Source organism: Pseudochaenichthys georgianus, chromosome 15 (genome assembly GCF_902827115.2).
Source record: "Pseudochaenichthys georgianus chromosome 15, fPseGeo1.2, whole genome shotgun sequence".
In the NCBI taxonomy this organism is placed as follows: Eukaryota; Metazoa; Chordata; class Actinopteri; order Perciformes; family Channichthyidae; genus Pseudochaenichthys; species Pseudochaenichthys georgianus.
In genome coordinates this window covers 14,363,254-14,388,204 of record NC_047517.1, presented here as the reverse complement: position 1 = coordinate 14,388,204, position 24,951 = coordinate 14,363,254, and the positions used below count along the sequence as shown (strand labels likewise).

Below are 24,951 nucleotides of genomic sequence, written 5' to 3'. Positions count from 1 at the left end.
TAACCGTCGGCGGAGGCTCTTCATGGTGAAGCGGGCACAATGCCCGCACGAGCCGGGGTTGTCGATAGCCTCCTGGGCGTGTTCCAGCCCGAGGCAGGACGAGCAGACCTGGTGTGAGTCTGTGCCTCATATCTTCAACCCGCAGCCGCAGAGTCGAGCCTCCGAGTCCCTGAATCCTCTGGTGTGAGGGAGAGAGGCGTCCATCTCCTTGGCCGCGAGGCGTGGAGAGGACCCGCTCTTAACAGGTACGTCGAGAAAAAAGGTGTTACCAATCTGTCTTTAATCCGGAGAAAAAAGGACAGTGTGGGTCTTTTTCCTCAAAGAATATTACCTGGGTAGCCGAATAATAGGGTAGCCGGCTAACGCCCGTCGACCAAAATTAGCTTTTGTTTCAGTCTGTGGACTGTTAAGCTAGCCCGGCTACCATTAGAGATGTGCTCTGAAGCGAGAAGAGGTGTTTGAATGACGCATGCGTCGTGGCGCAGGCTACTTATAGGGGGTGATTTCCCCTGACGTTGACGTCAAAGATCACCAGCCAATCAGGATTGGCGTAATGAGATTGATGCTTCTGTTTGCTCCACGATGAGGCGCATCCCATAGTGAGACATCGAACGGAGTGTTATGAATGAGAACTGAGTAGCCAATGCGCCCTGAAAGTCCCGCCCACCTGGGATGTTTGTGTCAAAATCGAAAACAAAAAATGAGGGAGCGCAAACGAGAAGAGCTGCAGCGAGAGCAAAAGTCTGATCATTGAGAAAGAAGAAACAAGAACTGCAAACAAAAACATATGTTAAAACAAAGAAAAAAGACTTATAGTTTACATGATTACACAAATGATTTGTTTGCAACATATAGTTTTATTTTTGAAATGTATTTTTTTTTTCTTGACTGAGTTTTTTTTCTTTTAAACTCATAGTTTTGCTTTATTCTGAGAAAGTGTTGCTTTATCTTTATGATACAAAACTAATCCCATAAATGTAATGTTTTTTAGCGTTACCTGGTGATTTCAAAGAAAGCTCTCTGGAAAATGTTGACTTACTGTTCGACATGAAGCTAGAAGAGCCTTGGTACACAGTTGATCCTGAGTCCTGTCAGTTAAATTGTTTCATAGTCAAGCATCAACCTAGCACTGACATATATGGATGTTATGTGACAGTATTTCTGAGAAAAAGTCAGCTGAAATGGTGGCATGCCACTGCTTTACGTGTCAACGAGAGCCGCAGTGACGCGTCCTAATCCCCGGATGTAAACTTCTTCCGGTTCCTTCGTCAAAAACCAATGCAATTTCTCCATAGGATTTTGGAAAATAGCTCGAAATAAGGTCTGTGGTTGACACACATTTAAGAGAAGGATCACGTTTTGTTCAGCCGGATAATCTCCACATGTCTCTCCTACTTTTATAAATTTTGAATCATAAATCTAGTCGCCAGAAGCGAAATGCTAACGTTATGCTATAAACGAACTACAAGCCAGTACAGCAGCAGGGTCGCACGACTTCAACGTCACGCCAATTTAAGATCGTTTCAACTGACTTTCGCGCGCTTGCATATTTTAACAAAGCTTTTCATTTGAGCCACACTGAATTTAACTAGAAGTCATGGCTGTGTCAATTGCCAGTCTGATATCATTTTACAAAGATGACAAGAAGAGTGTAGATAGAGGAGAGAACCACTACAAGTCAGGACACGTACAGCAGTGCAGCCTAGATGAAGGTGTGCTTACCGGTGTTGTCAGGGCCAGCATGAGAGACAAGGTTTATAGAGTGTCGGTGAGTAGTGCTAGCAAGAGTACCGTTAACCTAGAGTTAATTTATTCACATTAGTGACATTAATTCCCATCAACACATCCATTTTATGTGTCACATGAAATCTTTATTACAAATATTACACACCAGAAAACACAGAAATATCCATGAAATAAACATACAGTGTATATATATATTATATTTATATATACAATTAAAGGGATAATTGGGAAGGCATTACAAATGTAAATATATTTTAAATAATAAAACAATCCCACCACCACAGGTATCTACAGGAGAAGAGGGAATTCTCTCCACAAAATGTGAATGCCCACGTGGAGAATGGAAATGCAGTCATGCAGCTGCATTAGCCATCTTTGCCATCCACAATTTCAGCTGCACTGACACCCTCTGTCAGTGGAAGAAGCCAAAGGCAGCTAAATGTACACATTCAGTGGAGGAGCTATTTCCTCCAACCAATAAGTCATTCAACCCGCTGACAAGAGAGCCCACCTCCGCAGATCGTGACTGGCTGAGGGACAGACTCGGGGGCAGGTTCTCAGGAATGTCTTGGCTTCTCTCCCCCGAGCCAGAAGAGGAACACTACAGCTTGGAAACACTTACTGTTCCTGAAATTATCAAATCTGTTGGGCATCAGGGACGTGAGGCAATTGTGGCAAGCATGGCATTGTCTGAGGAGCAACAGAGGGCAATTCAGGTGGCTACACTGGTCAGCGAACCAACCCAAACTGGCATATTTTCAGGAAAGGAAGGTTGACTGCCAGCAACTTTGGAGCTGTCCTGAGGTCAAAACGTGTGACTGCTTCCCTTATTGCCAGGGTGCTAGGGCAACAACAGGCCCTGGATGATGTTTTGTCTGTACAGTGGGGGACTATGAATGAATGTGAGGGCGTCAGGGCATTCACCACTGCAACCCAGATGCAGGTCCATGAGTCAGGTTTGTGGCTCTCCCAATCAGGAGTGTTGGGGGCATCTCCAGATGGTCTGGTAGGGTCTTCCGCTGTGCTGGAGGTAAAGTGTCCCTACGGAGCCAGGGAAATGACAATTAGTGAAGCATTGCAAATCAAGGGCTTCTGTGTCAGTAAGGAAGGAGAAACATTCAGCCTGCGTGAGGAGCATCCTTACTGGCACCAAGTGCAAGGTCAGCTTCACCTCACTGCAAGAGAGACTTGCTACTTTGTGGTCTGGACTACGAAAGACAGTGTCATCATTCCGATAGCCCGAGATGACAATTGGCAGCCTAACCTGTTGGCTCTCGAGGACTTTTTCAAGGCCCACATGCTTCCAAAGCTGGCACTGCCGGAATAATCACCTTTCTCACTGTTGTGGTTATTTTCTGAAAAAGACAGAAAAACAAAAAGGCATATTAATTGACTTGTTCTGAGTTCAGAGAGCACTGTTGTTAAAATTAAATATTTTTTTTTAGAGAAAACTCATCTTCAGGATGTTATGGTTCCCCTTTGAAGATCTTTCTTGTAGCTGCTGCGATCCTTGTTTGAGTCGTTCATATGTTCGATGAAAAAGATCATTAAATCTATCATTTTCAAATATAGTAATTTTAAGAAATTGTGAATCGTTTTTAATTTACATTTACTCACCTTTGCAATGTTGTGGTTGTTAGAGTGTTAGGTTTCTGACTACAGAGAATAACATATTTACAAAATAATATTTCTTAATACAAAAAGGCAGTCCATGCAGAAAACTATTGTGGTTTCTTGATTCAAGCCTGCCTCTGAATCCCAAACCACAAACCATTCTTTGGAGTAACGTTTTTGATAAAGAAAGACAGAAAACAGAGCCTACCCGAGAGGCCAGACTTCAAGGTAAAAAGACAGTTTAAAGATTTATATTTGCAGATATTATCAGCACATCTGAGTCAAATTAATGTGTATTAAACAGAACCTAAATAAAAGAAATAAAATGCACCCAGTTTAAAAGACATTGTTTGAGTTTAATGATGAACTCAAAATGTAAAACAAAGTATGAAACATGTTTCTGGATTGATTAAACAGCAGAATCTAAATAAAAGAAATAAAATGCACCCAATGAAAAGACAGTTTGAGTGTAATGATGAACTCAAAATGTAAAACAAAGTATAATAATAATATACATTTGATTTATATAGCGCTTTTCTACAACTCAAAGACGCCTTACATTATGAGGGAGGGTAGATAAACAAGGACAGGCAAACAAATAAATATAGTAAAATAAAATAAACAGAAAAGTCAGTCAAGAGGTTTTGATTGAGAGGGGGGAGGGGGGCTTACAGAGTTGAAAAGATGTGTATGAAACACATGTGTTTACATGTGAAAAGACACTATTTTTCTGCCACCTCTTTTATGAGAGGACGTTGGAAGTTCACTAGTGCGCAACATACCTGCACCAGTTTATCTGCGAAGTGCCTCAGGTGAGATGGAATGAACTTTAGGATCCTAAATTCTTTCAAACGAGCATTTGCTCTCTCGACGTGAATCCTATTTTGTGCGATAAGCTTTGTAGCCTGTGCTTCACTGTGTGTCAGTTGGCCATGACAGAGGAATGGGGGAATGTTGACAGTGACTCCTTCAGGAAGAATGTTCTGGATTAAGAATCCCTTGTCAGCCAATATCAGATCTCCAGGTTTGAAATGCTGAAGAACACCAGAATCCCGTACTATCTCTTTGTCACTTGTTGATCCTGGGTATAGTTTGCTGCAGTATGTGATCACAGCGTTTGGTGCTACCCCCAGCAGTAGTTTGAAGGAGTGCATGCCACGGTAAGCAGAGTAGGTCTCTTTCTGGATATCCATTTGCTTGGGGATAGCAATTTTGATGTCCGTACAATCCACTATCATTCTGCAGTTTTGGATGTGCCGAAATGAAGAAGGCAAGCTGGTTTTATTTTTCTCCCGGCTGGGAACAGTACTCATTATATCCTTAAAAAGTAATTTATGGAGAACCTCTATAAATGTTACTATCACATTTCTGACAGTGCTTTCACCGCAGTGAAAGAGTGCAGCCAGATGAAGGCGTGTGTAATTATGACGCAGTTTCATGAGGGTCATGAAAACTTGGTCTTCAAGACTCAGTGATTTGGGGAACCAACCTTCTGGGTATGTAATGGAACCCTCAAAACGAGCAACATACTCACACACAGCACTGAATGTGTCTCTATCTGGCAATCCTGTCTCCATCCGAAGAACCTTTTCACTCAGCTGAGAGGCAGAATACTTGTCACGGCAGTAACTCTGCTTTGCCTTGGACTCCTCTAGCTGGATCTCTAGCTGCATTATGTGTCTTTGCTGAGATTGAAGTTTTTCTTCTACCGTGGTTGCTTGCTCCTCTGCATTCTCAGATAGTGGTTGAGGATCTTCATTAGCAGCCGCCTGTGTTGATGGACCTGCTTCGTCCTCAGTCATTAGACACGCAGCTCCTTCCTCCATTCCATCAATTATCCCTCTCAGACAGTAGGAATGCTCTTCTACATTCTGTGCTTCAAATGAAACAGGCCTTTTTCTCTTTTGTAAAGGAAAATGACAGCTGCAGATGCGGGAACTGGCATTGGGCTTCCTGTCAGCTCGTCTGTTGGGAAGATATAAAATATTAGTTTCATGGAAGTCACACCGTCACATATAAGAGCATTAAGACATACAGTACATAGGCTAAAACAAAACATCTAAAGATATAACCTTGCACTTTGATAAGTCTCGTGAACATTTTCACTATTTTGACATTTGTATAGATCAAAATTGAACTAAAAGAAATAAATGGTAGATTAATCCATATTGAAAATAGGTGTCAGCTGCTACACTAATTATAATAGTTTGATTTCTTAATTAAGATAAGATATTACTGTATTGATCCCAATTTGGGAAATGTTTGTGTTGCAGCAGCATAACAAGAAAAACTAAATATAAGTTGTTATTATATATACAAAAGTATGTGAGGGATGGAATATTAAATTGAATATAAATGTAAAATGTACATGTGATTTTACGTCCAAGAGAAGCTATGGAGCAGAGAGTTCTCTGCCAGCCAGAGGTGATTTGTTATTAGTTCAATATGTCAAACTGATTTCCCTGACTACAATCTTTAGTCACATGGTGAAACGTTATGCTGCTTGTACTAATTAGACGTATCATATAAGCCACACAGGTTTTAATAGGATGTATTCATTATCTTTACTTATGTTACGGTCTTTTCAGCAGCGCCATCTCTAAAACGGCGATACAGTCACTACCCGTCATTTACATTTCACCGTGACATGGACAAATATGTAATGTCAGCTTACCTCATGGCACGAATCCAGACTCTCCTTTTGAAAACATTGGCTGGGAAACGAAAGAACGAGCACGTTTCATGCGAAGACCTGTGGCTGCAACCCGGAGCAAAGCAACAAACCATTGCGTAGCTAGTAGCGCTAGCCTTAGCTAAGGTTAGCTAACGAAACAAACTGCCGAGTAAACTTGGAAAACACTGGTAATTAATTATTCTATAATTTGTAAAACTACGGTGTTAAAAAAAAATACAGATTCTAATGGTCAGATATACAGATACTACAGATACTAGAGATAGGCAGGTACTTGCTTTCAAGCAGAACACGGGGGAACACAAAGTTAGCTGGAGTGTTTACGTGTTCGGCGTAATGACGTACAACGGCCTCGACCATTTCTGTAGTCCTATTCAGCCACTCGGTAACAACCATTGTTTTTCAGACACGTAAACTCTTCAAAATCACCAGTGGGGTCACTGCTGATGTATTTAATGTCGTAGAACAAAACGTGATTTATCTCTTAAATTTGTGTCAACCACAGACCTTATTTCGAGCTATTTTCCAAAACCCTATGGAGAAAATGCATTGCTTTTTTGACGAAGGAACCGGAAGTGCTAAAAATGCTAACTTACTTCCGGGTTTTAGGACGCGTCACTGCGGTTCTCTATTTGCAGCAGTAAATGTGGCTGTTTGGCCACTGACGTTGCCATAACAACACCTGCATTTAAATGTGCAACCTCTTTTGTATCAGATTTTTGCATGAAATTATAATTCTTCTGAATGATATTCCTAATGACAGCTAGTTTCTATGTGAACATTATGAGATGGACAGCCAGAGAGAATAAATGAAAAAAAGTTATGAAATAAATAATATATGACAAAACAAGAATACAGTTTAAAAGGGAGTGATTTGTAGAATATAAGAAAAAGAAAATCTGCTTACAGTTCTGTTTCATATGGGTGGGAGATGTATCCATAGATCTCTTAATTTTGCTCTCAAAGTGCACCAGATTAATGCTTTTAACTTCAATATTTCAAAAACAAAAATCTTCCACCCCACCCGCTCCCACCGCGGTGTACACGCCGCACCCCCAACTCTAACTGACTTCCCGCGTCCCTGGTTGTGGTCAAAACAGGTGCCCTCTGGAGTCGGTGGACGCGCCGGCGCGTCCAGGTGCGCATAATTTTACGTAATTAATCATATATTTTCGATTATAAGGAGTAGAAACATGATTCAGATATCCGCGGAATCGCTGAAAGGGTAGCTTTCCAGCGGTATCTACTGTGAGACTGTAACCAGGGCACAACAGCCAATATGGCCGCTCAAAGCAGCTTGACTTTACACTGTGTGGGATTGGTGGATTCGTGTGTCCGTCAAGGAAATCTCAGCCGGCAGACATTATGGTCTGAAATGACCAATGGACATCGAGAAATCACTAAGGACCTACCCACCAAGTACAAAAAACATAAACCACGTGTCTCTCCCATCAGTTTACGTCAGTGTGGAGAGAGAGAGAGAGAGACAGAGAAAATGGCTAAAAAAAGTTGCCGATTTCACTCGAGATTTTTTTCGTTAGCAGCAGTGAAGATAGAGCCTCATTACTGGCAATGTGTGGGGAATACCGCGAAAATGAACAATAGGTTTATTGATATATATTTGTTATCGATAGTCAGGAACTTTTTCTTGGGACAAAATAGACTCAAACGTTTACTCTGTGTTAACGTTATTTTGGTGTGTAAAAGTGAGATTACATGTGTAGATGATTAAATTAATCATGTATTCGTCCCACAACGGAGACATTTACAGTGACATGTTTTTGCCATCGATTATTTTATCATACTGTTCTGTACAGGTGAGACTTTGTCATAGATTTATTTATGTGTGCCTGTTATTATTTTACCGTCCTGTACAGATGAGACTTTGTCATAGATTTATTTATGTGTGCCTGTTATTATTTTACCGTCCTGTACAGATGAGACTTTGTAATCAGATGCAGCCTATGTATATGTGTGTCTGTGATTTTATACTGAATGTAAAGTAACTGGAAATACCTGTGTGTGTGTGTGTTTGTGTGTGTGTGTGTGTGTGTGTGAGAGAGATCGAGAGAGACTCCTTTTCCAACCTCCCAAACTTTCTTTTTATGTGTGCATTGTTATTTGTGCTTGAGCAACATTTTACTTGAACTTTATTTCAATGAAATTAGTTGTAATTATTGTCCTACATTTTTATTTGTTTTACAGAGATGTTTCACAGCTGTCTGGGCCTAGTGGCCCACAGGCGGCGTTTATCCAGCAGCCACACCATCCATCTGTGCCGGCCCCCAGGTCAAGATCTACTGTGGCTCAAGGGCCTTCACTAGAGCCATCACCACCAAGGACCAGCAGACCAGCATCACTACAGCTGCCTCCACCTCCATCTGCGGCTGCCACCAGGTCAAGATACACCTCAGCACAAAGGCTCCACCACAGCCATCACCTTCAACCCAGCCAGCAAGGAGGTCTCGTGGAGGTCTCGTATAGCACTTGTACACCCCACCTACACAGCAGCCCATGCACCATCACCCCCACCTACACAGCAGCCAGACCCACTGTCTTGGAAGACAGACAAAGACCTTGACACTGTCTTGACATTTATAATGAATAGTTGGTTGAAAGTTCTGATGTTCAATATTGTAAATAGTTACATTTTCCAGTTTCTTATATTTATATAAATAGTTGGTTGAAAAAAACATATTTATAATAAATTGTTGGTTGAAAAAAAAAAAGGTTGAATGCTCAATTTGTATTTGTACACATCACATGAACCTTGGTATGTAATATGAAGTCATTATTCAGTCCTAATGTATCTCAGTCCCTGCTGTGGTGAAAGTAGAGTGATAAACACTTGTTTTACTCAAAATTCGAATACATTTTTTTTCATTTTAGACATGAATTACACATTTATATACAGTGTAATTCAAATATTTCACTGCTTTTGTGATCCTAAGACTTTGGTAACCAAATCTAAAACACCAAAACATTTCGATCACATGAGTACATTTGTGTTTTCGCAAGAGTTTTGAAGATTTTCCGAAAATCGGATGTAACATTTTAAGCTTTTGAGCTACTCATCTCATCAAACAGTGCTCCAAGGTGAGTAATTTGCATATATAGCAATACCAGAGATTGTCCTGAACATTTTGATATTTAACACATGGGGTGCCATGTGAGAAGAAATACATTTAAAAGGGGATTTAAGAAAACATCAAACATTCGAGAAAATACCCTTAGACTCCAGAGGGTTAATAACAACCATCCCGAAACATTTCGCTGGATTCCATCTGTACAATATTATTTATGAGTCTGACTAATACATTTGTATCACATAAACTCAAGTTAAGTAAGCCTATGTTGTATTTCTCATTATGAACACTGGATTTGCTCCATATCTCTTTGTCGAATGAGAGTACAGTATGAGGTCTAACAACCAATCACGTACTAACTCTGATGCTGTTTGTCAGTAAATATTTTATTCTGAAAAAAATGACCACAGTCTCAGGCTTTATAATTTCTCCCAAAGAATTTCAAATGTCAGGTTTCATTTATATTCACAACAGTGAAGTCATTTGTAAATTCATTTAATGGCTGCATTCAATCAACTTGAAAAAAATGTTCACCAACACAGAAAGTGGCATCCAAAAAGAGAACATGGAGCGCCATCAAGTGACCAAACCTGAAATTGCACTATTGCACAAATTGCAATTTTATAATATTTATTATGAACAAAAATGACAGTGATGTAAAGCAAAACTGGTTTCCTTGAGATAATTTCTCGAGTTTCAGAAAGAAATATACAGATACCCAACCAAGCTGTAAGTCATTTAAGAAGTATAATTATTACATCATTTAAGGTAAAATAAAAAAGTCAAAAAACCTTTCAATTAAATGCTTATAATACATAAAGGAATATCATAATTATCTTGTGAACTGAACAAAATTAACATCACTGGCTCTGTTAACAGAAGACCAACTACAAACCATGTTAAAATATCATAATTAAGATTTGAATTAAAACCAATTATTTCCCTTTTTTCACCAACATATTAAAATTCCAGGGTTACCAGAGCCAAACAATTATTCGGTAAAAACACTTACATATGCACTCAATATCACAGACTCAATCACACCCACAAACACATGTGCACACAATGAAACAATATGGGGGCTGAATTATTATGTTAGGCACTTTTGATACAATATATAATAGGCAAAAAAAAGACACAACATAAAAAAAGTCTCTCTGCATGTAGGCATCTATTTAAGTCCTGATGTCTTTACAGAGGAACACACCGTCTTGCTAACTCCTCCCTCCTTCCTAAAATACTTTAAATTAAACCCAGCTAAAGTGGACATGTGATGATCACCGCAGGCGACGAGGTAATGGAGGTGCTGAGTCTGTGTATCTTTGAGTCGGTCTTTGAGGAACTGCTCGAGTCGGGCAGGATATGTAGCGCTCATGCAGTATGTTTTCTGGCATCCTGCGAGAAAAACACAGTGATGTAAGGTCACTGACCGGATTAGGTTGTAGATATACAGTAAAGGGAGGGTAGACTGTGAATTCCCATTTAAGATTATCATCAAAAAAAGCAGTGATCACACATCCAGCCTTTAAAACTAGTGTTTCATTAAAATACAAAGCCTTTTCAAATTAAGACTGAAGAATTACCCTGTCTTTGTGCATTCACATTACAAGATTTAGTTATGTGTAGACAAAAACGGAGTTATCAAAATGTTTGAATTGCAGATAACAGCCACTGAAGGGGAAATTCTGCAGGCTACTTTTAGCTGTAGTTATAGCCACCTTTTGTTCTACTTGGTGTTCCAAAAAAGATAAACACACAGCCAAGGTTATTTTCACTGTGTTTTATGTACTTTTCTTTATTTAATAGTTATTCTTTGTATAATAAAAGTCTCTGTTTTATTACATTTGACTACTTTGTACTATGTTTTAATTATTCCTTTTATATTGACGTACGTTTCTACTTTTCTTTATGTAAGGAAAACTGAATTGTGCCTGTATCTGAAATGTGCTAAGAAACAAAGTTCCTACTGCTATTGTCTAGTTGATTGTTGGGTCGACTTGGTCCAAACCGAGTGCAGAGTCACTTTTATATGTTATATTATTATTAAAAACACTGGAATTCCACTAAATATCTTATTTTATTGAGTCACGCTGTGTTGCATTTATATGCAGTAACATATGCTAGTTTTGAATTGTATTGTATCCAATATAAACATTTACAACTTGGTTAAATTGGAGGTAACTTACATCTGACAAAATGAACGAAAACACACTAAATCCACAAAATCTCTCCATCATACGGGTTCAGTTGAATTCACAAGTTCATACCCACTGTCTCACACTGCGCTAAACAATTAGCACGACTTGCACCCACCCAGCATGTGATTTGTAGCACCCCAAACCTTCTTGTCATGCTGTGCTGGAGGTGATGGTTCACTTCCCTTTATTATGACCTTTGTACTGTTCTTTCTTTAGCTTTACAGACACTACGATTCTTCATGCACAACCGTGATACAGAAAGACAATAGAGACATCATATCAAATGTTCAACTGGAGTGCTGCAGTACACACTGTTATGTTACCCACAATGTTTTCTAAAGAGATAAGACCTTTGTCATTTAACATCACGAGACTCCAGAGTGTCTGAGTTACAGGAACTCAGTACACTTATAATAACCCCCCTTGAGAGTCACTTTGATGTGTGCTTTCGTTTTAAAATGTTCTTACTTCAAGTACACAGAATGAACATCAATGCCTTTGTTGCTTTCTCACTTTGGCTTCCTTCCTTTCGCACAGCTGAGAATCATGGGTGGCTGACCATTTCCTCTTCATCACTTATTGTCATACTCCTCCCTGCATGTAGATTCTTTATCAGGCTCTGTTTGTTTCTGTTCTACATCGCAAACGCATCCACACTCTTATGAACTGCTATCCATTCTGTAGTTGGGGTGTCTTTAGTAGTGCATAGTGCATACATGTTTTATATATAAAAAACCTGATTACTTGAGTGTGTGTGTGGTCGTAATTAAGTAGATAAATGAAGCCTGACAGCTAAATGAAATCCAAACTTTCAAATATGATAGAATATTGATTGATTGATTATCGATTGTATTCTCTCTTAATAGAGGGTAATGCCCTGTCTCTTTTGTTTTTATTAAGAAAAACTTTACATTTTGATTTCCAACAAAGGTGTAATTCTTCTAATTAGTTATTCAATTAATTATCAAAACTGCAACAATAAATGCACGCTACCCACAATATATTTCTGAGATTGTATTGTTTAAATACAATTGTATTCAACTATATTGTTAAACGTTACATCAGTAAATTCAAACACTGGTCTTAAAACTGACCTCTCTGGGACCCGTGGAGGAATCCTAGGTGGATCGAGGGGGGACGCATCAGATGACCTCACAGGTCGTAGAGGAGGAGGGGGATTATCTGCAATGTCCTTATGAAAAAAAAAAATTGAATGTTTGACGAAACCTGAAGCACATTTCTGACAAACCAAACGTTCCACGTGCTTTGCCTTAACAGATACAACAATTAGATAGTTAATCAATTACTGGATCAACACACAGATGAGTGAATAAAAGGTTTACGTAAGTGTTCAAGCAGAAATGCAAAGCAAACTCAAGTTCTCATTAGCTGGGAGGATTTAGTGCATGCCTTTACTGATTGTAACCGCAAACTGAACATCTTTAGGTATTAGCCGATGGTTGGACAAAACAAGCCATTTAAAGTTATCTCTGGGCTTCAGTGACATTTGGATGATATTCAATTCCTTCGCAGAAAACATTTTGCAGATCTGATTGAACTCTGAAAAGTGATTTCTGAGAAAACATTTAGCAATGCGTGCCAAGCTACAAGGATTTCACAAGAACAAAAGTCTTTATATGACTATGAGTAGATCTGTACTTTAAAGTGTTTTAGGAACTGAAGCACTGAAGTAGCCAGAGACTTAATGCTCTTTTTCTACCTCACATGCAGCATTGTAGTGTGATGCGCGTTACTTGTTTGGAACGAGTGCAGCAACAGGAGAAAGAGAAGGTTCAGTGTGGGTTGGACACTAATGCAGCAATAAAAGCCCCTTATGGACCGTCTATATGTTGTTAAAGTATGTGTGAACATTGTGGTTTCCACGTGTACTGAAAAAGTTCTTGTTTGATCATTCGTCCATTCGTGCTCACCTCAAACTCCGGCTCTGTGCCGCTGCTGCAGCTGAAGGTGCTGTGAGTGCTGAGTCTGTTGCTCTCCGTACCTGATTTCAAGAAAAGAAATGTGGAAGGAAAACACGTGATTAGATATTTCTGCGAGGTTAGAGCTTGTGGTGAGTTATGCTGCAGACCACTTCACCAAATGCAGATACAAATAGCCAACAACAAAGACGTTACAGTTGTATAACATGTCAGCAGGGAGAGGTATGAGCGATCAGAGCGAGATTAAACTCAATAGACAGACTCATACATCTGTGGGAATCAGAATCATGAGGCTCAGAAAATATTTCAAACTGTGTCAACATATCAGTGCCTTCAAAACATAAAACCTAAAAACAACACGGATAAAAACCTTGAAATAAGAGACAATATAGCTTTTGCTGACTGTTAAGGATGAATTAAGTCTCCGATAAGAGGCAGCCATATCTTATCCAAAGCATGTCTTTTAGAAGGAACCGACGTTTGTCAAACAGGGAACTGCCTGTGTGAAATATTTCAGTTTCCTATTGAACCTATGGGAAAAAGGCAATATGGGTCAGAATGAGTATGAAGGGACATTTTATCCAAGGGTAAAGCAGAAATCTGACACATTTGGTCTTTGATTAATGATCTTATGATGACTCTAATCTGAGAAAATAGAATAAAAGAGTATAGAATAAACGGAACAAGAGTGAATCTCCTCAAGACTAAACCCCCTAAGCTCTTTAGAGATTTGATTTTGACGTTCTTTATCCCATTTGATCTAGTTTGGATTAATAAGACGTTATAGTTTCTGATCAGCAGGAAGACTTTCTGTTATTAAGTAATCCATGTTTTTCTCGCGATTGAGCGACAGCCCAATAAGGTGCACGTCACGGAGGACAAATCAATGTCCCAATATTGTGAGACAGGATGTTGGGAATTATCAGTCTTTTTATAAAGTCAGAGGAGAAGTAGCAATGTCGCTAAACCCTACTTTGCTGGCCTATACCTCACACTTTGTGTCGTGCTGTCACATAACAGAAAAAGGAAGTCTAGTGTTGTGAAACTAAGTTATGAGATAGCGTGTCAACCACGGTCTCAGCCTGAACATCTGAGGAAAGCAAACCAGAAAGCTCATATCTCTCACATGGGATGATATGCTGTCCTATTTCCTGTAGGCAAAGGTAAAACAATTCTGTTATGACATCTTTTGAGAAGGAGACAAGAGGACAATTCAAGCTCATTAAGAAAAAGCTTTAACAGCTTAATGTTTGTGCTTCTCCTCCATCCTGTCTGAGTTTCTTTTCCTAAGAACGATTGCAACCGTTTTAACACAAACAAGTGAAACATTGAACTGAAGAGTGAATTATGGGTTGTGTCAATAACTTCTGTGCGTCATGTGGAGGCAGAACCTCCCACAGGTCACAAAGCAATAATCACTCGAAACAGTTTAGATCATAATTTGCCTATTACATGCTTGTGATAGGAAAGGAGAAATGCAAACAGTTCCGAGCCAGAAACAAAACAAACAAATAATAACAGCTTACTGGATGTGCTGGACGTGCTTCCTGTCTTCCAGCTGCCTCTCTGGATAGGTGGGGCCACTGAAGGAGGGGGCCCCACCATCCTTGGTGCAGGCTCGTACACAGAACACTCTAACGCCATACCTGAGCCCCAGTATAAGTTCCTCTGCAGCGGGGCACTTATCTCATATTCTGAAAGGAGAAAAAACACATCTAATATTAGCATATTTTACAGGATGTGTATGATATATTACTTGTATTATCTTCAAGTAAGAAACAGAATTAGCTTCAGTAACTCAAAACATTTTATTTTGGTAAGATCTTATTGGCCATGGTGTAGTAGTGGTATCAGGTGGGTTTTTAGACTACATGAAGATGGGTGGACCTTCTGCAGTCCTCATATCTATTTGGAGCTTGTACCACCAATTTAGAGACAGCATATATGTGTTTTTGTTTGGGAGATATACTACATATTAAAGTTGCTTTAGAGAATTCATATTCAAATAATAAACAGTTAAATTATTCTACCGAGCTCCTTTCCACTCTTTTCTCTCTCTTTGTGACGTCTGGTGATGCTGTCTCGCAATCTCTTCAGGTTTTCCTTAAGACAAATAATAAAAAACACACACGTTAGATGTATTTATTGACCACCAAACAGAATATAGACTTAAATATTGTATAGTGTTTCTACCTGCTGATAGCGTATGGAGCCGGACCTCCGCTCATGGTCAAACTGCCAGGCCTTGAAGTCATGGACGGCATCGTCCACAGTAATCTCCCCCACCTTCACCCTCTCCTGCAGGCATATCAGCTGTCTCTGTCCAGGCGTCTTCATCCCAGCGTAGGGGTCGTAAACAGGAAGAGGAGCGTCCTCCGCAGGCCGAGCTGGATGGGTGCACATTATTGTTATTAGTTATACTGTAGTTAACAAACATTGTTTATTTTCCACTTTGCATTTTTTCTTAATGCCTGGTAAATACAATACAACTGTGGTTTTTGGGATGCCTTTAGGTTGTACAACTGTTTCATGTAGAAAGCTACTGTAAGCTCATTGGTTGAGTTAAGGCCTATCCTGTCACTTTACAAGCAAGCTCTCAAAGTTTTTGACAAAAAACCAAAGCTATACCACCATTGCAAAATCCTGGACAAACATAACCTGCTCAGCTGGGAAAATATATTAAAACACACTGATGCATGTCTCATTTTTAAAATTCTAAACGGCAAGGCACCCCCACCACTCTGCACTTTAATACAACAGAAAAATTCAAACAGCAGAACCACAAGGTCTGCCCTAAGAGGGGACTGTGTAGTCCCTCTTAGGTCCAGTTCCTTTGGCAAACACTGTTTCTCTGTGAGGGCATCTACACTCTGGAACACAATACCAATACAGATCAGGAATAACACCTCTTATCATACATTTAACCACAATCATAAGAACTGGCTTTTAAACAATCAAAAATGTGAACACTTTTAACTGAATCAAGGTATGATGATATTTCATCTGTTTGCATGTTTGTTTGTTCCTCTCTATTGTTGTACTACTGTTCCTATTTATTGTTGTACTGCTATTTATTTATTATTGTACTGCTATTTATTTATTGGTGTACTGATGTTGTCTGCTGTACTCTATTTAATTATATTTTTATTTTCTAGTCTTGTTGTGGTCAGTTAACATCTTGCCAAGGACAACAGTTGAAAATTAGCCTGCTGGCTAATACTGGCTCATTTACAGCAATGTGAATTAATGTGCACTGTCCTTTAAATAAAATTAAAAAAAGAAATAAAAAAAAAGAGAGAGTTCAATACGCCGAGTTAAAATGAACAAATGAGTCAACTAGCCTTTGAAAAGAACTGCAGCATTACACGGTGGCTTGTGAAACTCCCCTCAATTACATTGACTTACTTAGTGTTGATAAGACATGGCCACCTTCCTCTCTCAGATAAGCTGCACAGCAAATGCATATACTGTATGTTGGAAATCGTTAGAATGTTTAAATGCTGGGGCAACATTTATCAATAACTCAAATAAAATGTTTACGATAAGTCTATGATTCAATCACTAGACTGTTAACATGTGATTAGATAGAGTGGTGGAGAAAGTATTCAACTTTACATTTACTCAGGTAAATGAGCAACAATATTAACAACAACATTTTATTATATAGTTATAATATAATTAAAGTACCACATTTAAAAGTACTAATTTTGTAAGATGGTCACTTTCAGAATAATAAGATAGTTATGCGATAATGTGTCTAATGTTGCAGCTGGAAAAGGTGGGTTTAATTGAAACAAGTAAAGTAAAGAACCTCACATTGTACTTAACTACAGCACTTTAAATGTTCTTATTTAAATTCCACAACAGTTTGGAATTGAATGTTTTTAAGGTTTTCACGAGTGAAATTTAAACAGACACTCAAGTACTGAATGAACAGATAATATTTAACTGGTGTAAGGATATCATAGATAATGTTTACTATCTCTAAGCGGTTGACCAATCACAATAAAGCCGGCCAGCTAACCAATCAGAGCAGGCTGGACTCTGGTTTCAGACAGAGGGTGGACAGAGGTGCTGCAGCACAGACAGTATGAGACAAATAAAGAGCTTTTTGAACATTACAGCAAGGAGACATGTCACAGTAGAGCCACACAATACAAAAATATGAATATTAGCATAATAGGTCCCCTGTTAACGGTTTTGCAATGATCTTATTAACTTGAAATATAAATGATGAGAAAAACAGACTTATATAAACAATGTTAATTTTAATAATTGTAACTGTGCTTTACCTGCAGGATTTCCACTTTCCATCGTACTAGACTGGGACGTAGCTTTATCTGAAAATACTGTGAACAAAATGTAGTTATCTATTTTTGCATCTAGAAATGTATTATGATATCTGATGTGGAGAGAGAACATTTTAGGGGACAGCAAAAAAGAAACTGATCAGTACCTCTTGAGATGACAGTCATAGGCTTTTCAGGATCACTCTCGGACTCCGTTCGGGGGATGGGGGCTGGGGGACGGTTCATGACTGCTGGATTTTTATCTACAGTATCATAGATACCCTCTAGGAATAGATTGTAAGGGTCCTCCTTTTCCTTAATTGGATCGAAATCATTAGGATTGTCTTGTTCATCTTCCTCCCCTTTAAGGTGCTCCTTGTTGTAACGGTTTTCACTGGCATGTGGTCTTGCTGAAGTACACATTGTAACCACATTAGATATTAAAACATGATACCATAATATAAATGATGCTATATGTATTCAAATGTTTACCTTCAAAGAACTTCCTAAGCATTGCTTCCTCTGGGTTCATCACTTCATCTGAAAATAACAGCATCATCAGCATGCAGACATTTTGTATTGGTCATCGTGAGAGCCAATAGATACAAAGACGTTCATCTTACATAGGTCCTCTGCACAATAAGGGTCAATCTCCAGCATGGACTCATATATGTCCTCTGAGCCCCCCGAGTACTTCATCATGATATCTTGAGGGTTGGTCGACATCATCTCATACACATCTGCAGCCTCCTCTGTGTTGATGGCGTCCTCGATGTGACACTTGAGCATGTCCGCTGTCTCCTAGATTTGTTTGAACACGAGAAGCAGGCAGAAGGTGAGTCAAGAACCGGACGAGATCAAATGCCTTGTTGGAAAAAAGAAGCTTTCATTACTGGACTTACAACAAATTCATCCATGAACTGTCTGAGATCAGAGAAGCCGCTCTTCTCTGCCAGCTTGTTCGGGTAGTCTCCAGACTTGTTCATCACGCTGTAAGCCTGCAGAGCCCCCGGACACTGAAGGAGAACGGTGGTCAGCTTCTTCAGGCCATATCTAGCAGCAAAGTGGAGCAGCGTGGGAAGCTCCTCATTACGCTGATCTGAAAGACATACAATACTCTTTAATAATCGTATGTTGACTGATTAAGCTCTGAGCTTTCATTGGAATTGCAGATGTTGGTCAAATATTCTTTCAAATGCTTCTCCTTATACTTCAACAACAGCATATTCACATTTGTCCTCACATGCTGCCATGTTGTTTTCTTCAATCTGTCTAATTCCAAACAGCTGAAGACCAGTTGCCGGCATCCTGGATCTTAACGAGTCAGTAAGCATTTCGTCCAGTGCTTCAGTTGCATTGGTTGTCAAGTTGAAGGCCTGGATGGAAAAAAAGGACTTACATAATCTGGATAGCTTTTAATATTAGTTAAACCTCACTGTTTATGGTGTGACATAATGTCTAACCTGGCAGATGAAGTTAACAGGATCGGTGGCATTTTCAATATACCGACTAACTTCTCCCATATTGGTATAATAAGTAACAGACTTCAAGCTGACACAGGACTGGTCAGTGTACATGGTGAGCGACACCACTCCAGCAGGCATATCTAGTGGGGATAAGAAAACAATACAGTCATTTTAAATTGTAGTTTCTAGATCTTGCTATCAATACTGAAATAATCATCTTAAGGTCACATGACCTCCTGGAGATACTGACCAGGTGCAGAAACACTTATAGTGTATTCATTCTCCACAGTGCCCGGGACTCTTTTTGCAGCTACATTTCCAGATGAGAACTCCACCTCTGGTACAGACCCATCATCTAGTTTATGTGTGAAAATGATGAAAAGTCTCTCCCGTTCCTTAAAATGCAAGAAAAGGGCATTATTAGTTTTATGTATCTCCTAAAAACAGGTTGTTATGAGAGGTATATATTCCACTACACATTTTTTGATACATTCAACTTGAGTAACAGAATGTTAATGCAAATCTTTTCTGTACTTGAAGGGTCAACATTAAGAAATCTAAATGTGGTATCGGCCAGGGTAAGTTCAATTAATGTTTGTATACATTAGCTTCTCTCTCTGTCAATGCAGAAACCAGGTAGAAAAGGGTAAGGAGTGGCTCCGTAGGAAATTAATTATAGGCTGATTTATTTTTGGAACCACAGAATCTTTGTTTTTCATTATTTTATTGTAATGTTCTCTGTTGTGAAACAGAAAACTTCCCTTATACTCAGAACATGTCCCCTGGTGATCTCAGTGTCATCTATAACAGTGTTTCTCAAACGTTTTCATACCAAGGACCGCTTAACCAATAAAAAAACACTCGCGGACCACCTAAATCCACAAATATCAAAAAACACATCGTTTTTCTAGAACAGATTACAAATCGCCTGAAAATGGTACAAACAAGTGGCAACATGTGTGATGAAGGTGTTGCGCAAACACTTAAACCTCGCTCCATTGCGGAGATATTCCTGCGAGAGTGCGGAACACTTACATTAATGAACTTATTTCAAATGTGAAACTTTACCAATATACTCACGGACCACCAGTGGTCTGCGGACCACACTTTGAGAAGCACTGATCTATAACAACTTTAACAACCCCTTGTCTATAGGGCAGTTTTCAACTTTATACTTGATGACGTCACACATGTTTAAGCCCTCAAGTTTTGGGACAAAGTTGTTCATGTAAACCGCAATCTAACTTTCTTAGATAATAGCAATAACATATTGGATTTTTATAATGAGCGTAGGTACCCTTTCAATTTCCTCTCTTACTCACTTATATTAAGAAAAGTTGGCATTAATGTAGAATAGCTCCAGTCTTACCCCGCACAGAACTCTGTTTGGTTGAATTGTGAGACAGGTGAGGTGCGTGGGTGTTCCAAGTTCCTCACTTGTAGAATTCCCCGTGCTCACACCTTCTTCATGTTTCAGAACAGTCTTTTGTTGTTCTCCTGACACCGGTTCCTCTGTTTCACCAGTGTCGGGACTTTCAGGCGACTCGGCTGCTGTGATGTGCAACTCGGCTGCAGCTACAGCTAAGCTTTCACTTTCTTGTTCCGCCTCCACTCGCCCACCTGTGACACAAAAAAAGTTAGAGTAAAAAATATGTAAAGTTACTTTTATGACAACTTAATATTGGAGATACTCCAACTGTTCGGTAAACAAATAAAAAATACATTTTTCTTTGCTGATGGTTTTGGGTTTTATATGCTAAAGTTTGAGGTATCCATCCCAAAGCTTTGGTCCGTACTTTAATACAATCTAGTTGAGCAAATTGTTTATGGTTTAAACACTGAACAGGTTTTACTATTTCTATTTCTCTTTTCTTATGCATAAAAAAAACCTCATGTAGATTAACCAGGGCCTTTTTTGGAGATATTCTCATCTTTTTGTATTACTTTACCGCATATATCTCAGGTAAGTTGGATTTTTTGAGTGAAATAACTCTTTAATTGATTGCATTTCCTTTTGGGATAAACCACACAAAGTGTGATGTCTCAAAAGAAACTAGAAGGAAGTGTTAGGGGTTGTGCGTACTGTCAGTGATGGACTCCATAACGGTGGAAACGTAGACAGCAGGTTCGTCGTCAGCGTACAGTTTCCTCCATCTCGGCCAGTCTTGGAAGCACTCCAGCAGCGCATCGTCATCTGTCACGCCGCACAGCAGCGCCACCACTCTGTGTGGAGGGTGAAGCAGTCTCTGAAGCGCCAGCTGCAGTTCACGGTCATAATGCAAGTCCAGGAGCGCGCCCGTGAGCAGCAGCACGATGCACTTGCAGCTTTGGAAGTTTTCAAAGTCATATCCGTGGATCTGCTGAGCTGGGTCGATTGCATGCAGCAAGATAGATCTTCTGCGGAATTGTTTTGAGGATTTTAAAATCTGATGCAGATATGTCGCCCATTCCTGTGCCTCAGATGTGTGCAGAATTAACAGCTCATGAGCTGAAGCTGATTCAGGTTTTGCTGTAAAACAGAATATATTAAAGATGGATTAGAATATATAGTCCATGCATTAAAGGGGCAGGAGCAACTCAGTAGAAGGGTTGCTGGTTCAAGTCCCATAGAGGACCGAGTATTAAGTGTGGACAGGTCATTTGAGAGCTGCCCACTGCTCTTAATACTATGGGTTCAATGCAGAGGCTGTGTGTGACGCTTACAGGTGCCCATATTAGGCTAATGTTGTACCTCTCCTGTGACATGTTTCTATGCTTTAATGTTCAAAAAGCTCTTTATTTTTCTCATACTGCCTGTGCTGCAGCACCTCTTTTCACCCTCTGTCTGAAACCAGAGCCCAGTCTGCTCTGTGTTACGAAGTGATGTCACTATGTCGCAGAAGTAAACAAAGAACTACAATGGAGGCGTTTCAGGGGGGGGGGGGGGGGGGGAGAGGGAGGGAGGGAGTGTAGGAGAGAAACTCCATCTGGAGGGGACTTTGGGATTTTAGCCTTTGAAGACCATTTACATGTAAAAAAAAAACTATATATAACACACTTACAAGAAAGGGGAAACCAAATAAGCCTAATAGGGCCTCTTTAAAGAAGGAATTCATTAGAATGATTAGAATCCGCCATTTCCTTTTGAAACCGAAGCATAACAGTGGAAAATCTGAATCATTAGTTCCCTAAACTGGCCCAACCACGCAAAATGAATAATCAGCTCAAACATTACACTAATGATACGACACTGGTCACATTATGTGTTGCTCTCCACGCTGCAGCGGGCGATGTTTGTCCTAGAAATGCTGCACAACATACCAGCTGTCCGGCTGGGAAATGTCAAGGTTAGAGAATGAATGTCCGATTTGTTTGATATTTTCAGAGCCCGGCAAACATGGAGTTGTGCAAACACTGCACTGTGTCAACACTGGTCAGAGTAATTTAGTTTGACTCATTACAGTGTTTAATCAGGTCAAGTTCACCCCTTAAACGCTAACTGGGAGAGAAACCCAACACGACTATTTCACCTTCATCACAGTTCCCCCAGAAGACGGGGGGCACCGACACTTGCCGTCTGTTTCTTAATGGACCCAAAAACATGATTACAACTTGAACGAGTGGTAAATTCTAAAATAGTCGATAGCAGATGCATTTATTTTACCGTACAGGAAGGCTAAGATGATTCCTTCCTCTTTTTATGTAAGCTAAGAAAATAATTGTGAATGAATGTTCAGTTAAATGAAGTTAAATGAGATCATTTCAAAAGGAAACATAACGTATTCTAAAAGACTAATCAGTGTTATGTAAAAAATATCTTCTGGGTATCTGAAACTGAGTAAATATAAGGAATATAAGTCATATTTACCTGCTTTTAAACTTGAGACGGGTTCTTCCATGGTTGTGAAGTCTCAAAAGTCCAAAAGAAATCACCCCACTATAAGCATCATTTGCCCAAATAAGCCTTTTTTTGATTCCTCAAGTGTACTGTAGCGCTTCTCGTCTTCAACTGCAGACTACATTAGCTTTCAGCCGCTATAGCCCTTTGCTCAGTTGTATAAATAGCAACACGTAGTTTCCTGATTTTAGTGACACTGCCCCACTTCCTGAAACAGTTGAAGAAGTGAGAGAACGCAGCACAGTGGTGTCATGTCGTGTCATTAGTCATTTGTAGACACTAGATTATTCGGACAGGGCACAAATGAAATAAAAAAAGATGAACAATTGAAGGAATAATTGCTAACCCAGTAACCATGTTGTACTTTGACACACACACACACACACACACACACACACACACACACACACACACACACACACACACACACACACACACACACACACACACACACACACACACACACACACACACACACACACACACACACACACACACACACACACACACACACACACACACACACACACACACACACACACACAGTTTACCTGGTCTTACATGCTTCCTTTTTTTACTTCCTCCATATCTCAGTAACAACATGATTATGTGCTGAAAAGTTAATGTTAGACTTACATAATTATACTTTTGTAGGCAATACAATTGATTTTAAACATGCTGATTCACCGTTCCTGTAAGCGCAGTGGTGTTATACGTACATATAATATGAGCTTCAATTTTCGCATTAAATGTGGAAGTGAAGAGGATTGTCAAAGGTGTATTTTTTCTACTTTATGCTGTATATATTTTTATGACCTAACTAACCGATTATAATTAAGACTATATACTACAAACAAAGTTTTTATGTGCTCAAATGGTTACATAAATTGATCACACCCCTTTCCGAAGCACATCCACACACAAAGTCTTTTTCTATGTTAAAAAAGCTGTTGAATCATCTGTATGTTGTCACTTTTACTACAAATAATTGTTCCTCTACTGTGAAACAACTGATTGCCTCAACACAAGGCACCACACTGATCCAACCACTAGAGGGTGGCAGACAATCACCCACACTGGCAAACAGCACGTCTCCATCACCAGTCACTTTGCAGACACCTACAACAAAAAAGCAGTCTCTACTAGGCAGGTACCGCTATTAATATGTATACTACTATATGTATACTTAAGTGTTATGATATCCCACCATACTTCGGGTACTATATTATCCAAATGCATTGTATTGGTTAAACAAACTCAACATCTCTGACTGAAGAGAGTTGGATTGAGCGTTTTGACTTGGCAGGAACTTGATTGGAGAAGGTTTTTCTGAGTCCTCATCCTCAGCTCAAGATAAAGCTGCCGTGAAAGACCTAACTAAAGACAACACAGAGGAAATGTTGGAACGTTTAGAAGATGATTGTGATCTGCTAAAGGAAATGGACGTACCTTCTATGGAAATGTGGATTCAAGATTCTGTCTTGCTCTGGAGAGATGGACTCCTGCTGTTAAAGGAAAAGACAAGAACGTGACTCGTTAATAGCGTAGTTGTATAGAAGTTTTTTCTTTTCTTATTTTACTTTGGGGGGCTGATTGTACTAGTTTATGCTCTATAGAGCCCTCAGGAATGTTTAGTTCAACTATAAAACAAAAAGTACAGTACATGGCATATACACATCTTTCATCTAACAATTGCACATTGTAACACGTCACAAGGAATTGCTTTTATTAAAAATATGTATTTCATATTTTTGATAAATTAAAAGATATGAAATTACCTGAGCACATTTTTGTGCAACTTGTATTAGTTAAATCACTGTTGCTACATCATGAAATCTCTTATGTAGCTGACAGATTTTCTGGACTAAGTTGTATTTAATTTACATCCACATATCGTACATCCTGGGGGAAATAAATAGATAACATGTCATGCATATTATAGATTTTCAAATAACTGTGGAGTGACTACACCTGTTTTTGAAAATTGACAAAGACAATAATAATAATTGTAATAATACATCACTTACAAAGCCTTTTTTTTAT

The 24,951-nt window shown here is 39.3% G+C and overlaps 1 protein-coding gene across 4 annotated transcripts; it reads right to left on the bottom strand.

Moving 5' to 3' along the window:
- Positions 1–9,505: 9,505 nt before the first annotated feature.
- pik3ap1 (phosphoinositide-3-kinase adaptor protein 1) lies at positions 9,506–23,191 on the bottom strand. 4 transcript variants are annotated; one of them, XM_034100728.2, is made up of 17 exons: positions 22,879–23,188; positions 21,115–21,540; positions 20,401–20,651; positions 19,282–19,426; positions 19,029–19,171; positions 18,797–18,941; positions 18,468–18,664; positions 18,189–18,366; positions 18,058–18,105; positions 17,733–17,975; positions 17,569–17,625; positions 15,470–15,663; positions 15,307–15,379; positions 14,803–14,970; positions 13,268–13,338; positions 12,431–12,528; positions 9,506–10,533 (listed from the first exon to the last, which is right to left on the bottom strand). In XM_034100728.2, the coding sequence occupies exons 1-17, from the start codon at positions 22,907–22,909 to the stop codon at positions 10,416–10,418; spliced, it is 2,586 nt and encodes an 861-aa protein (XP_033956619.1). In that variant the 5' UTR covers positions 22,910–23,188; the 3' UTR covers positions 9,506–10,415. The 4 variants fall into 4 exon arrangements, 3 of the variants coding, with proteins under 3 accessions (XP_033956619.1, XP_033956620.1, XP_033956621.1); XM_034100729.2 differs by having other exon boundaries at positions 18,809–18,941; positions 22,879–23,187; XR_004553549.2 differs by having other exon boundaries at positions 10,444–10,533; positions 12,431–12,518; positions 22,879–23,191.
- Positions 23,192–24,951: the final 1,760 nt, after the last annotated feature.

Excerpts from the sequence above, each read along its gene's own strand:
- pik3ap1 (XM_034100728.2), bottom strand. The coding sequence starts at position 22,909 with ATGGAAGAACCCGTCTCAAGTTTAAAAGCAG. Across the intron at positions 19,172-19,281 it reads TATAAGTGTTTCTGCACCTG|ATATGCCTGCTGGAGTGGTG; the intron begins GTCAGTATCTCC and ends TATCCCCACTAG. Across the intron at positions 10,534-12,430 it reads CCTCCACGGGTCCCAGAGAG|GATGCCAGAAAACATACTGC; the intron begins GTCAGTTTTAAG and ends TTTTTCTCGCAG.